At 37.4% G+C, this 16,283-nt stretch overlaps 1 protein-coding gene across 9 annotated transcripts in view; it reads right to left on the bottom strand.

The window, feature by feature from the left end:
• CDK17 (cyclin dependent kinase 17) overlaps positions 1–16,283 on the bottom strand; it is a 97,078-nt gene that overhangs the window by 47,114 nt on the left and 33,681 nt on the right. For 8 of the 9 annotated variants that reach the window (XM_060164852.1, XM_060164856.1, XM_060164853.1 and 5 more), the window contains exon 2: positions 448–594. In XM_060164852.1, coding sequence (XP_060020835.1) covers positions 448–565 — 118 coding nt within the window. In that variant the 5' untranslated portion in view covers positions 566–594. Of the gene's footprint in view, positions 1–447; positions 595–1,675; positions 1,796–16,283 lie in introns of those variants that run through there. The other variant, XM_060164850.1, reaches the window with a different exon arrangement.

Raw genomic sequence — 16,283 nt, 5'->3', positions numbered from 1 at the left:
AGTGATTGAACCCAGGCCCTCGGCAGTGAAAGCACAGAGTCTTAACCACTGGACCACCAGGGAATTCCCAGGAATTTCACAAACTTACTATGCACTTTTAAGCTGTATAAACTTTGGTTATAAGAAAACAAAAATATTTAAATGTTAATTTTAAAATAGCTACTTAACTAGGATAATATTATACAAAGTATTCTTATTTAAGAACTAATGAAAAATGGAAAGATAAACAGGATAGAGAATTCATCAGGGTTAGAGACCAGCTATAGTAACACTGTTGGAGTAAGAATGGAACATTCCAGTAAGCAAGCCAAAGTTATTGAACTAGGGAAGGCGGCAGAGAAATAAACAGAAGGAACCTACTAAGGACTAATCAGGAAAGTAAATTTACATTCGATTTATCATGTAATTCAATTCTCTCCTCCCCTTCCCTACCCCCTCAATATTTACCATTATCTTTGCTGCTGTTTTCTTCAATAGTCATTTGTTCAGCCAATTCAGACAACGATTCATCAATAGTCTGGCTTCCTCGAAGCGTGAGGGATAGCCTTCTCTTAAATTTTTTCATCCTATCAACTGAATGTGACTTGAAAAATCCTGAAAGAAGAGAACAGAATGAACATAAGATTAAAGCTATGAATATCTTACAGCTCCAGAAAAATGCTGTTCTCGGTTTACTGGGAATCTTCAAAATAAGAATAAAATGAGGAATTCTCACATCCATCAAACATCACAAAATCCAACCCTTCCTTAAAAAGATCCACTCACTTGAATTAATGCCATACTCATATCGCATCATCAGAAGAGGAAGAATTCTACAAAACTAAAGACTGAGATTTTAAGCATCACAACTAAACTTAGAAGGATTACAAATCTTCCTAAAATGAGCTTTGTAAAAACCAATTTAGTGAAAATATATCATTATTTTGATGTGTAGGTTCCATTATTATAAATATCAATCATCATATTGGAACCAGTCAGTGATACTTTTAAATATAACTGAGGGGATAAGACAGGTGAAAGAGGTGGGGTAGGGAGAATAAAGAATGATGCTTGACAATTTATTAAACAGCTCCAACAGAAATTTTCTTTTTTAACTTCTTATTTAGCCAATATATTGGGGGTTTGTTCTTCCCCCCACCCTGGTCAGCTGTCAGGAGTCTCCTCCTATTATTTTAACAATGCCAAATTTTAGAAGGAAAAAATAAAAGTCAAATTAACAGGTTTCAAATGCCTACTCCATACTAGACACTCTCATGTCTCTGAATTCATTTAGTCTTCCTAATTCTAAAGAGCATACTATACTATCCCATTTTCACAAATAAGCAAATAGGCTCAAAGAAGTTCCCTGACAGAAGGCAAACAAACAATTACGGATAGAACTGAGATTTAAAACTAAGATTACCATTTACCTTTTCCCCCACATTTTAACATCTCTGAAATCAGGATGTATCACAATTACAGTTAAGTCCCCTACATACGAATGAGTTCCATTCCAAGAGCGTGTTCATAAGTCCAATTTGTTCATAAGTCCAACAAAGTTAGCCTAGGTACTCAACTAACACACGCAGCTATACAGTACTGTACTGTAATAGGTTTATAATACTTTTCACACAAATAGTACATAAAAACAAACACAAAAAATAAAGAAAACATTTTTAATCTTACAGTACACTACCTTGAAAAGTACAGTAGTACAGTACAACAGTTGGCATACAGGGGCTGGCATCGAGTGAACAGGCAAGAAGAGTTACTGACTGGAGGAGGGAGAGGAGGTGGGAACTGGCAGAGCTGAAGGATCATCTGCAATAGGAGATGGAGGGCAAGCTGCAATTTCACTCACGCCTGATGTTGATGGAACACATATCACATCTCTGAAGTTCACAACTTGAAGGTTTGTATGTAGGGGACTTACTGTAATGGGATGTCAATTATAATTGACAGCTTTCTTTTTTCCTAGTAGTACATACACTAATGGTATAATTCATAGTGGAGTCTTGGATATGATCAAACAAGGTATTTGCTGCCAAAACCAATTCCTCAATTATTTACCTGTAACTTCTTTTCTAATTTACAGTCTTAATTGTGGTGGGCTAGTTTACCAGATTACCAAGTGTACTGTAACCATTACCCCAACTAAGAGCTGCTTCTAACTCCCCTATGCTAAAATACCTGTTTTACCATCCAGCTCTGGATATCTATCTTGAATCTGTAAGTATTTTGCTTATTTTCTCATCCTAGGGCTCTATTCCAAGTAGCTGAGTGTGCTGAACAAGTGAACTCTACATAAGATATTTTTAATGAATAATTTTTGTTTGCTCAAAGGCTCGGGGTAGGGTACTGAATACAAGTTTATAAGTGATAATACTATGTTTTACCAACTCTGTTTTACATACTTAAAGACAAATCAATGTTGCTGAATATTTTCTACTAACTAACCTTCCAGCTGACCTCTTTTCAGCTGTGCCTAAACCGCAGTTAAACTGATCTACTGGGTTCTAAATTTTAGTTATTGTATTTTCAATCCTAGAATTCCTATTTGATCCCTTTCTATAGATTCAAGTTCTCTACTGCAATTCTTCACCTTGCCATCTATTTTCATGACTAGGTTATAGTATTTTAAAGTTCTTGTCTATAACTGCAGAATTACACAACCTATGAATAACATGCATAACCTGTTTCTATGCTGGTTTTTCTCTGTTGGTCCTGTTGAATGCATAGTGATTTTTTTACTGAATACTACACATTGTATGTGAATGACTGTATGAAAATATGGAAGAAAAAATGTAGAAGCTCTGGATGATGTTATTATCTTCTTCCAGAAAGGATTTAATTTTTTTCTAACAAGCAGTCAGAGTAAGAGATTACCTCAGTCCAATCAGGAACAGAGTTGGCTTGAGACTGAGTTTCAGATACTGTAAAGTCTGGCCTACTTCTGTTTGTTCCCACTCCTATGGTGTGGCCTTTCAAAAGATTCAAACTGCAAACCTAGGACTAAAACAACAACAGAAACTATTGAAAGCTCCACTCAACTCCCTCAGTTGCTTTTTGCTCATCTCTCATACACTGCTCAACTTTTATCCTCTTATCCAAAAGAGCTTAAGAGTTAGAAAATATCTCTAGAGGAAACCCACAGAATACGTCTATTTCTCTTCTCTCCTGAATCTTTACTCCTGAAGTCTTGACTGACTCAAAAGCTCTACGATGCCTTCAAACTATATTTTTTCCCTAGTCTCATAGAGAGCCTTAGTCTGATACAAGTTCCTCCCATCACAGGCAGAAATGGACATTCAGATGTGGATTAAAGGAGATAACATACACTTTAGCAAACAAGGTGAATTTATAGGAGGCAGTCAGTAAACTTTAAGAGTTGTTTCCAACTAAGAAACCTGTAACTATATGGCTGTCCTAAATGCTAGATTCTTTACTTCTCAAAGTCAGCCTTTATATAGCTCTACCTTGACAGTCAGTAATCCATGCCATTTGCTTAAAACATATTAGATATTTAAGGTGAATTGAGCTATCACCAATCTTCATCTACCCTTTTGTTTCTCTAAGAATTGATACTAGAGACACCCTCCTTTGTATCCAGAATCATCCTGTGCAGTTAAGGGGTAACTCTGAAAGCTTGGGGGGTTAAACTCTGCATATTCCAAAGAAAGGAATCACCTAAGACAAGCTCCTAGAAGATAACCTCTGACCCCTTGCAATATCCTGCCTGATAAATTTCTTTGTACACCTAAAATCTTGGGCCACACCAGGTAATTTATATTAACAATGTGAATTATGGTAAATCCCTATCTCTGTATGCCTGGGGCTTTGGGCCACACCATTTATCAGCCTGGCCTCAGGGGGGAGGAGGAATAAGGGAAACTGGAGACTAAGTAACTAAAGACAGTCATGTAGGTACTTCCATGCCTATGTAATTGACCCCTAAAAAAACCTCTGGACACGAAGATTCAGGTAAGCTTCCCTGGCTGGCACCACTTTGCCATGCTGTCATACAGGACAACTGGAGGAATGGAGCACTGTCATGCAACTCCACTAGGAGAGGATAACTGGAAACTCACACCTGGTTTCTCTTGGACTCCACCCTATATACCCTTTCCCCTTTGCTGATTTTAATCTGTTATCTTTTCACTGTAATAAAACAATCATGAGTTTCACAGCTTTTCTCTGATTTCTGTGCCCTTTTAGCAAATTATCAAGCATGAGAGTATCTTAGGAACCCTCAACACACACTCCTTCAAGAAATCTGTGTGCCCTAACAAAAACCCCTAAGCGCTAGTAGCTCACAGTTACCAACCTTTTGACTCCAATTTTCTCAAACAGTCATGTGGTCACGAATGTCTACGTAACTATACAAACATCACCACTTCAGAATTTGCACACCATTTTTGAAAGCTTGCTGACCATGTACCTGCCTCTTATTTTAGATGACAAATAAGGATAAAATAACAAACTATAACAGACATGTTATTACAGAATTAATTCACATAACATGGTAACATCCCATTCTGACCATGTATGTGAAAAGTGGTCACTCCAAACTGCCTTGTACTGTAAATAAAAAATATGCACTGGATTTTAAAGACTTAGTATTTTAAAAGAACATAAAAAATCTATTGTTATATGCATAACATGATTTTGAAAAATTCTAGACATATTTAAGTAAAATTTATCAATATTTCTAAAACTAACTCTACTAATTAAATATACCTGCAAAATACTTTAAAATTCAGTATGGTGCTCACATTATATTTATATTGGGCAATGCCACTATAGAGCGCCAAGTAAATCTTGATGGTTTTTTTTTTTTTTTTTTTTTGTGGTACGCGGGCCTCTCACTGTTGTGGCCTACTCTCCCGTTGCGGAGCACAGGCTCTGGACGCGCAGGCTCAGCGGCCATGGCTCACGGGCCCAGCCGCTCTGCGGCATGTGGGATCCTCCGGGACCGGGGCACGAACCCATGTCCCCTGCATCGGCAGGCGGACTCTCAACCACTGCGCCACCAGGGAAGCCCAATCTTGATGGTTTTAAGTGGGTACAGAAAAGGGGGGGGAAGGGAAATCACATAAGCCTTAACTTTTTCTTCATACAATGCTTTTGAACAATATATTAGTTGAAATTCTATGTGTTTATAACTCAGAACAGTATGCATTTCCATCAAGAGTGAAGAAAATTCTAGTATATAAAGTAACTAACTTTATGTATTTTCTTCTCTGTCAGGAATAAGAAGGACATTTCTAATTCATTAATAAGAGGTGCAGTGGTTAAGAATCCGCCTGCCAATGCAGGGGACACGGTTTCAAGCCCTGGTCTGGGAAGATCCCACGTGCCGCAGAGCAACTAAGCCCGTGAGCCACAGCTAAGGAGCCTGCGCTCTAGAGCCCGTGAGCCACAACTACTGAGCCCACGTGCCACAACTACTGAAGGCCAGGCACCTAGAGCCCATGCCCCACAACAAGAGAAGCCACCACAATGAGAAGCCCGCGCACCGCAATGAAGAGTAGCCCCCGCTCACCGCAACTAGTGAAAGCCCACGCACAGCAACGAAGACCCAATGCAGCCAAAAATAAATTTATAAAAAAGAAAAACTTCATAATAAAACACATCGCATCCTCAAAAAGGTCCTATTTTTTTAATCTTCCATGCTATAACTGTAACCTTTTAATTAAGTCACAATGATCAGTAAACACAGATGTTAAGGAATTTCATCAACAATGCCTAGATCATTATTAAAGAAAAAATACGCCCAAATTAAAGATTCCTTGACATATCTAATTATCTTTAAGAAGAATTATGCATGTCAACTTTTTTGCCCATTAGGTCGAGGACAAAAACACATGCAATGCTACAATAAAACACCTTTTGTGAAGTAAATATTACTATTTACATTAGCTTGAAGGTTAACTAATATGTACTGTATATTAATAAAGCAGTGCTAAACTACTGATTTCCTAAAACCAAAACCCTTGAGAGTTGCGTTAAAGGACTTCCCTGGTAGTCCAGTGGCTAAGACTCCATACTCCCAACACAAGGGGGCCTGGGTTCAATCCCTGGTCAGTGAACTAGATCCCACATGACGCAACCAAGAGATCGCAAGCTGCAACTAAAGATCTCGCGTGCCGCAACTAAGACCCAGCACAGCCAAATAAATAAATAATATTTTTTAAAAAACAGTTGGGGTAAAATATTTTTTCTGTTTTAGCAAAAACTTTTATTTGGGATTGTTAGGATCTTTACACTGTCATTTTCATGAAGATTAAGATATATTAACAGTAATTTATAGTGAACGCTTAAATATTGTTTTATATTTAAATTCATGCCACTGAAAAAGCTATTTTTACCTTAGAAGTAAATGTACTGTAATTTAAAATAAACTCTAAATAAAAACTCCACAACTGTTTGGTTTTAATATTTTAAAGACTTAGCTATCTAGAGAACAATTATAAATGCTCAAATTTCAACATAAGCTTTACCCTGCAAAGGGCTCTTTCCTGACCCTGACCCTCTCTATTGCTTTATCCTTAGTTGTTTTTTTTTTACTCACAGCACTTACCACGTATATATAATACATATATATTCCATATATATATATACCCATTCGAATATATCTGTGTGCACGTATAATACAAAACAACTTTTATGCCTTTCTAGTTGTCAAAAAGATCTCCAGCTTTTTGCCATAGCTAGATCAAATTTTAAAAGGTAAAGGGGCAATAAATGATACTCAGAATGACTTACTATAAACCCTGCCTCTTTCTCTTCCTCCCTCCCCATATATATTTATACACACACACACACACACACACACACACACACACACACACACAGAGCTGAAAATGTTCAAAAATCAGTTTCCAACTACAAGTGCTTAAAAGAAACATGTAATGTGTTACCTTACTTTATCACCTAAAATTTGATCTGGGATTGCCTGCTGTACAATTAAGAAATTTTTTCATTTTTTTTTTAATCCTGAAAATGTAACTACAAGCATACATAAGCATGCAGTAAAACAAAGTGCATCTTTATTGTACTTTGTTTTACTCCACAACAGATAATGTGTTTTTTACACTAATGGAACGTTTGCAGCAACCCTCCAAGTCTACAGGTGCCATTTTTCCAAAAGCATTCGCTGACTTCGTGTCTGTCACATTTTGGTAATTCTCACAATATTTCAAACTTTTCCATTATTATTATATTTGTTGGGTTGATCTGTGATCAGTGATCTTTGATGTTACTATTGTAACTGTTTTGGAGCACCACAAACCTCGCCCATCTAAGACAGTAAACTTCATAAATGTTATATGTGTTCTGACTGCTCCACCCACCAGCGGTTCCCCCAACTCTCTCCCTCTCCTCAGGCCTCCCTATTCCCTGAGACACAATACTGAAATTAGGCCAATCAATAACCATACAATGGCCTCCAAGTGTGCAAGTGAGAAGGGTCGCACATCCCTCACTTTAAATCAAAAGCTAAAAATGACTAAGTTTACGAGGAAAGCATGCTGAAAGCCAAGACAAGCCAAAAGCTAGGCCTCTTGTGCCACACAGTTAGCCAAATTGTGAATGCGGAGGAAATATTCTTGAAGGAAATTAAAAGTGCTACTCCAATGAACACCCGAATAAGAAAGCAAAATAGCCTTACTTCTGATATGGAGAAAGTTTTAATGCGCTGGATGGAAGATCAAGCCAGCCACAACATTCCCTTAAGCCAAAGCCTAAACCACAGCAAGGCCCTAACTCTCTTCAATTCTATGAAGGCGAGAGAGATGAGGAAGCTGAAGAAAAGTCTGAAGCTAGCAGAGGTCGTTGGTTCACGAGGTTTAAGAAAAGATGCTATCTCCATAACATATAAGTACAAGGTGAAGCAGCAAGTGTTGATGTAGAAGCTGCAGCAAGTTATCTAGAAGATCTAAGATAATTAATGAAGGTGGCTACCCTATACAACAGATTTTCAATGTAGACAAAACAGCATTCTACTGGAAGAAGATACCATCTAGGACTTTCATAGGAGGGAAAATCAATGCTTGGCTTCAAAGCTTCCAAGGAAAGGGTGACTCTGTTGTTAGGGGCTAACGCAGCTGGTGACTTCAAACTGAAGTCAATGTTTATTTACCATTCCAATCATCCTAGGGCCCTTAAGAATTATGCTAAATCTACTCTGCATGTGCTTTGTAAAAGGAACAACAAAGCCTGGATGACAGCACATCTGTCTGCAACATGGTTTACCGACTATTTTAAGCCTACTTTTTTTTTTTTTTTGCGGTTCGCGGGCCTCTCACTGTTGTGGCCTCTCCCGTTGTGGAGCACAGGCTCCAGACGCCCAGGATCAGCGGCCATGGCTCACGGGCCCAGCCGCTCTGCGGCACGTGGGATCTTCCCGGACCGGGGCACGAACCCGTGTCCCCTGCATCGGCAGGCGGACTCTCAACCACTGCGCCACCAGGGAAGCCCCATTTTAAGCCTACTTTTGAGAACTACTGCTCAGAAAAAAAGAATCCTTTCAAAATATTACTGCTCATTGACAATGCACCTGGTCACCCAAGAGCTCTAATGGAGATGTACAATGACATTAGTGTTGTTTTCATGACTGCTAACACAACATCCACTCTGTAGCCCACGGATCAAGGAGTAATTTTGATTTTCATGTCTTGTTATTTTAGAAATGCACTTCATATGGCTATAGTTGCTATATATATAGTGATTCCTCTGAGGGATCTAGACAAAAATTGAAAACCTTCAGGAAAGGATTCACCATTTTAGATGTCATTAAAAAACATTCGTGATTCATGGGAAGACATTAACAGAATGTTTGGCAGAAGTTGATTCCAATCCTCATGGATGACTCTGAGGGGTCTAAGACTTCAGTGGAGGAAGAAACTGCAGATTTGGTAGAAACAGCAAGAGAACTAGGATTAAAGTGGGACCTGAAGATATGACTGAATTGCTACAATCTCATGATAAAACTTTAACAGATGAGGAGTTGCTTCTTACAGATGAGCAAAGAAAGTGGTTTCTTGAGCTAGCATTTACTCCTGGTGAAGATGCTGTGAGGACTGCTGAAATGACAACGAATGATTCAGAATATTATACAAACTTAGTTGATAAAACAGCAGAAGGGTCTGAGAGGACTGACTCCAATTTTGAAAGAAGTTCTACTGTGGGTAAAATGCTATCAAACAGCATTGTATTCTATAGAGAAATCGGTCATGAAAGGAAGAATCAATTGATGCAGCAGCTGTTATCTTAAAAAACTGCCAGTCACCCCAACCTTCAGCAACCACCACAATGATCAGTCAACAGCCATCCTCCACCAAAAGATTACAAGTCACTGAAGGCTCAGATGATGGTTAGCATTTTTCAGCAATAAAGTATTTTTTAATTTAGGTGTATACACTGGTTTTTTTAGACATAACGCTATTGCACACTTAGACTACAGTATAGTGTAAACATAAGTTTTATGCAGCGGTCTGGAAACAAATCTGCAATATATCTGAGGAATGCCCATATTCTATTTACTTAGAGAATACAGATAACCATCCTGGAATGCCAACTGAGTTTTGCCCTAGGAATGGGAAACACTTTGTTATTGTTGTTGTTGTTAAGACAACAGCTATGAAAACTCACAAACTAGATCCTCTACTATGAGTATTTACCTGAAAAAATGCTGTCATTTTGTGGCCCTTTGGTACTTCCAATAAAAAATTTTTGTACACAAATTTACCTTATAATCCAAATTTCTCTTGATTAAAGGACTTATTTGAGTGGTAATTCTCTGCTTATGTCTTTGAAACATTCTTAAAACAACTTCTTATTAATAATTGCAGGAAAAGTTGAAGAAAAAGCTGAGATTGTTTTAAAAATGCCTATGACTTTTCTGTAGGTAAAGAAGCAGAATTTACGTGCAGAACAAATTAAGCATTTTAAAGTTTGAATTTAAATCTAAGACTGAAATGACAGACTAGTACTTTTCCACTAAGTCCTGCTGTTGTCAATCTTTCCAAAATATCAAGTAGAATAATATGACTTCTCAACAAAGAGAACTTTATTTATTTCTTTATAACATTTTCTTCAGTGACTATAGTCTTAAATTAAACCTTCTGTAACTGAGGTAAACTCACTGAGTGGCCTGTAAGCAAATTTTCTAATAGCTTTTCCTCAATAATTAAATCATGATAAATATTTAGCACTTTCTAAGACACTTAAGCTAGCTATACTTGAGGAGGAGGAATAACAAAAATTAAGTTTTCTCACTGAAGACACAAATTTCTTATTTGTATAAAACACGAAGTTATTGTACAAAATATTAACAGAGCACTGAAATAGAATTTCAATCATGCTTATAGGTTTTTTTCACCAAACACTTTAAACATCTTAATCCTTTATGAGTTCAAATCTGAGACTGATTCTTTTCCTTTGAAAGTCTGAGCAAACACACCAACCAGAAAAAAGACACCTACCGGAAGACGTTCCTCTATTCATAAACACACATTAGGAAGACAATATAATACTGTGACACTTGAGATACAAAATGTCATAGTAGGAAGCTCTTGGGGTTGGTCCCCCCACCATAAACAACCAGCAAAGTGGAAAAAAGGACCAGAATCAACTATCTCAGAACTCTGGAACCTGACTGAACACTTATAACAACTAGGGGAGTGCTTGCTGAAGGAAGAGGCTGTTGATCCTGATAGGAGAACCACATGTGCAAACCACTTAACGCTGCCCTTTCCTCAGCCTGGTCCCAACAATGGAGATAGCAAGCTGCATTCCTAGGGCTGCTGGCTGGTGCCAGGGCAGACAGTGGGGAACCTTGACACAACAAAGTGGGGGCTGCAGATTTGGGGCAGTCTGACAAACCCCTTGAGAGACTGGCACTGATGCAGGCACTTGCCTTCCTTAAGGCCCTTTTGAGCTGCAGGGGGTGCCTGTACTGGCATCTACTGGGAGACTTAAAAGAGACAGCGATGTTTTCTTTTGCTGTTGCTTGAGCCAAATATTAAAGAAGATCTTCAGTAGGTCACTAGCTGACTGCAAAGGTAATGGAATAGAAACTTCAGTGACCACACACAGGAATACACATTTGCAAAAATCATTTGGGAAAGTCACAAATGGATGGAAGCAGACCTCAACAACCAAGAAACACCCACAGCCTTGGAGCGGGAGAATCTGGTTTTCAGAGTTACCTCATTATAGTACAGTGCCCATGTCTCAACAAAAAAATTACATAGCATATAAACAAATAAGAAAGCATGGCTCATTTACAAGAAAAAAAGCATTTGATAGAAACCATTCCTGAAGAAGACCAGAATTTTGGAATTTGTAGCCAAGGATGTTAAATAAACTGCCCTAAATATGCTCAAAGAGTTAAAGGAAACAAATAACTAAAAGAAACCAGGAAAACAATGTATGAAAAAAGAGACTATCAATAAAGAGACAGATATTATAAAGGAACCAAACAAATTCTAGAGCTAAAAAAATACAGTAACTGAAATGAAAAATTCACAAGAGATTTAAGTAGGCAAAAGAAACTATCAGTGAACTTGAAGATAAAGTCAAAATTATCCAGTCTGAGGAACAGAAAGAAAAAAGAATGAAGAGAAATGAACCGACTCTGAGGGATCTGTAGGACATCATCAAGTATACCCACAAAGACATCAGAGTCCCAGAAGAGAAAAAAAAGAGGGTAAACATCTTTTTGAAGAAATAGTTGAAAACTTCCCAAATCTGATGAAAAACATGCATATGCACATCTGAAAATCTCAACAAACTCCAAGAAGGATAAACTCAAAAAGATCCATGCTATTCAAAGTGTCAAAGCCCAAAGATAAAAATAAAAAAGAATCTTGAAAACAGCTGGAGAGAAGCAACTTCACACACACACACACACACACACACACACACACACACACACACACAAGGAACCCTCAAAAAGATTAACGGCTGATGTCTCATCAGAAACCATGAAGATCAGGTGGCACTGGGAATAATGTATTTAAAGTCTGAAAAGGGAAGAAAAAAAAATCTGTCCACCAAGAATTCTATATCCAGCAAACTATTCTCCAAGAAGGAAAGAGAGATAAAGACATTTCAGATAAACAAAAGCTGAAGAGGTTCATTATTAGTAGACCTGCCCTATGAGAAATGCTAATCAGAGAGCTTCAGGCTGAAATGAAAGGACATTAGACAGTAACTCAAAGCCATAAGAAGAACTAAAGAACACCAGTAGAGGTAAGTATACGCAGTTATAAAAAACAGTATCATTGTACTTTTGGTTTGCAACTTCTCTTTTCCCCCTTTTTCCTATATGGTTTAAAGGACAATGTCCACACACATAAAAATGATAAATCTATGTTAATGGGCACACAATGTATAAAGAGGTAATCTGTGACAATAACAATAGAGAGGAGGAAGGATGGAGATATACAGGATCAGAGTGTTTACATACTAATTGAGGTAAGTTGGTATTATTCAAGCTAGGTTGTTATAAGCTAATTCTAATTCCCAAGATATAAAGACACAAAGAGATTGAAAGTAAAAGGATAGAGAAAGGTATTCCATGCAAACAGTAACCAAAAGGGCTGAAATGACTAAATTTTTGTCAGAAAAATAGAATAGTGAAAAAAGAGACTAAGAGAGACACTATATAATGGTAACAGATTAAGACATGACAATCATAAACATACATACCTAACAACAGAGCCTGAAAATATACTAAGTAAAAACTGAAAAAATTCAAAAGAGAGTTCTACAATAGTAATTGGAGACTTCAATACCCCATTTTCAACACTGGATAGAAGAACCAGACAGAAGATCAATAAAGAAACAGAGGACCTGAACAACACTATATACCTAGTGTATTAGACTTAACAGACATTAGAATGCTCCACCTAACAACAGGAGAATATACATTCTTCTCAAGTGCAAACAGAACATTCTCCATGACAGACATTAGTAAGACCACAAAACAAGTCTTAATAAATTTAAAAAGACTGAAATCATACAGAGTATATTTTCTGATCACAATGAAATGAAATTGGAAATCAATAACAAAGAAAACTGGAAAACTCACAATATGTGTAAATTAAACAGCACACTCTTAACCAATGGATTAAAGAAGTAGTAACTAGAGATATTAGAAAATAGCTATAGACTAAAGAAAACAATTCCACTCCCAGGGATATATCCCAAAAAATTGAAAACAGGGACTCAAACAGATGTTCTTCCACAAATGTTAATAGCAGCATTAATCATAATAGACAAAAGGTAAAAACAGCCTAAGTGTCCAATAAGTGAATGGTAAACAATATGTATATATATACACATAAATACATACACAAAAATACATACAATGGAATGAATACTATTCTGTCATAAAAAAGTAATGAAATTCTAATACATGCTAAAGTGTAGAAGAACTTTAAAAACATCATGCTAAGTGAAATAAGTCAGACACAAAAGGACAAATATTATATAATTCTACTTGTATGAAATATCTAGAATAGGCAAATTCATAGACACAGAAAGTAGAACAGAGGTTACCAGGGAATAGAAGGGAGGGGGCAATGAGGAGTTATTGTTTAATGGGTACAGAGTTTTTGTTTGGGATGATGAAAAAGTTCTGGAAGTAGACAGTAGTGATAGTTACACAACTTTTTGAATGTATTGATGTCACTAAATTGTACACTTAAAATGTTTAAAATGGTAAATTTTATGTTATGTATATTTTACCACAATAAAAAAAATCAACTATTGTGTCAGCATGCATTTATTTACATCAGTTTTTTATCAAACCTGCATATGGTCAATACCTTATTTTAGTACGATTTTATTAAAAGAACAGGCTAAATAATTTCAGTATGAACAAACTATACAAATTATTTTGAACACAAAAGAGTAACTAGTACTACTGCTTATGGTTAGGATACAGAAACTCACAAAAGACTTTTTTGCTCCCATCTCAACAATAAGAACAACCCAGACAGGCTATAAAATCATAGTTTTTTAAACTCAGAGAGCTGAGACGCAAAAACAAAACAAAACAAAAAAAGCCACACAACATAAATGAACTAAATTCCTAGAGGGAACTAGCCCTTTCCAGGAATGAAAACAGGAATGTCTGGTGTCACAGTGAAAGGAGGAGTAAACTTGCTATAAAAGGGGAAAACTAGCCCAACTTTTAAGAAACTTTTTAGGGGTTCATGGGGTCTGGCAAGACATTAAAACCCTGAGCAGCTTCAGTCACAGAGCAAATCTGTACTTTCTCAAAAGGATCCTTTCCAAGTATTGGAGCTCTATTAGGAGAGTGGGGAGGTAGGACTGCAAAATGCTGGGGACAGTGCAGCAGAGCTAAGAGAAAAAACTCTGTCCCCAAGGGGCAAGTCCAGGCCTACTACAAAAAGGGTATTAGGTGAATGCTTTTTCCACAGGTGAGGAAAGCCAGGGGTGGGGCTAAAGAGAAAAGAAAATGGCTCAGCTGCCCAAAACCTCAGCATCTGAGTTGTGAAACAGAGATCTCTTACAGTTTTGCCAACTGCTGGCTGGGCTTTAAAGTGGGAAGAGATTTCCTGAGTCTCACAGGTAGCTCAGACCCCAAGCCCTAACGAAGGGAAAATTCTGATTCTGCACTCAGAACATTTGATACCAGTGGTGAACTAAATATAACTAAAGTTATAACAGAGTTAGGACACAAATTAGACTGTTTTCCTATCAAATATTATATTTCAGCTCTTCCCCCAAAACTATGTCATGGAGACACGTTTACATACATGAATGTAGCTATTCAGAATTAAAGTCTAGCATCTGGGAAAGGTATCAAGGAGAAAATAACACACGTATCTCCACTGCCTCCAAACCCTGCTCCTCTTGTAATCTTCACTATCCCAGTAAATGGTAACTCTATAGTTATCATCTGCTCTGGCTGTCTTCCTTTTTCATACCCCACAATCAATACATTACCAAAACCTGTAGGCTCCTCCTTCTTACCACATGAACTGCTAAAATCCTAAGCCAGGCCCCATCATCTCTTTGTCTAGAATATAATATTTAGAGCATCCTAACTGGTCTTCCAGCTCCCACCCACCACTTTCTCCCTCCCTGCCCCACTGCCCATAGTATATTTTCTATATAGCAGCCAGAGCAAACATACTAAATCATAAATAACCTCATCTCTCTTCTCCAAAATCTTCTGACGACTGGCACTTTACTCAATAGTTAAACCCAGAGTCCTTAAATGGCTTGCTAGACCCTATATGACTTGTCTGCCACTCTCCTTTTTAACCACATCTACTACAATTCTACTCCCACCCACTCTACTCTAGCAGCACAGTCTCTTTGCTGATTCCTGCCTTTGCCCTTGCTCTTTGTTTGCCTGGAATGCACTTCTCCCAGATACGCTTAAGGCTAACTTCCTTCTGTGTTCTACTCAAACATCACTTCCCTGGTCACCCTGTATTAAACAGTGACAACTCCACACCCAGGTTACACATTCCATTCCCCTTGCCTGTTTTAATTTCCTCCATAGCCTTACTACTTGACATTCTAAATACTGGTTTATTGCTGATTCCTTCCATTAGAATTTAATCTCCTTGAGAACAGGGACTTAATGTTTTGTTAATTGTTGTATTTAGTACAACCCAGCATTTAGCACAAAACCTGGCACTCATAAATACCTGTTTGAATGAAAGCAAATAACAGAGCTAAGTCATCTTTTATAACAGAAGATCTTTCTCCTACCTAAAGTCAATCTATCAACTGGCAAAGTTTTAGATCACTGTCCCATTCTGATAGCTCTGCTTAGGTTTTCCCCTTTATGTTAAAAACTTTTATTTATTCATTCAACAAACATTCACATAGAGGCCCTACCATGTCCCAGGCAATATGAGGCAGAAAGATAAATAAGATATGAACTCTGCCCATAAGAAACTTAGTTTGGGGAGGTGTTATATCATTTTCAGAACGATGAAGTTGTAGTACTGCAAGTGAATGTAACTCTAGGTTAATACATTAAATGTTTTTATAATTGTTACAAAAGCCAAACAATTTATTCAACCAAGAGAATACTCAAATTGCACTTTTTGTGAAAATTGCTTCACCAGTGTGACAACTCATGTGAAATTTATTTTGATTGGCTAACTTTAAGGTTGTAAAGATCAAGACATTTAGTTCATTATACTGGAACCCCTACAGGTACATGAAATGACTCGTTATCCCCTGTATTCAATTAACAGCTTAGATGAAACCTAAACCAGTCGCCAAGAAGCCTCTAAAGGGCTTATTAA

Source organism: Lagenorhynchus albirostris, chromosome 11 (genome assembly GCF_949774975.1).
Source record: "Lagenorhynchus albirostris chromosome 11, mLagAlb1.1, whole genome shotgun sequence".
NCBI lineage: Eukaryota > Metazoa > Chordata > Mammalia > Artiodactyla > Delphinidae > Lagenorhynchus > Lagenorhynchus albirostris.
This window is presented reverse-complemented; position numbering and strand designations above follow the sequence as displayed.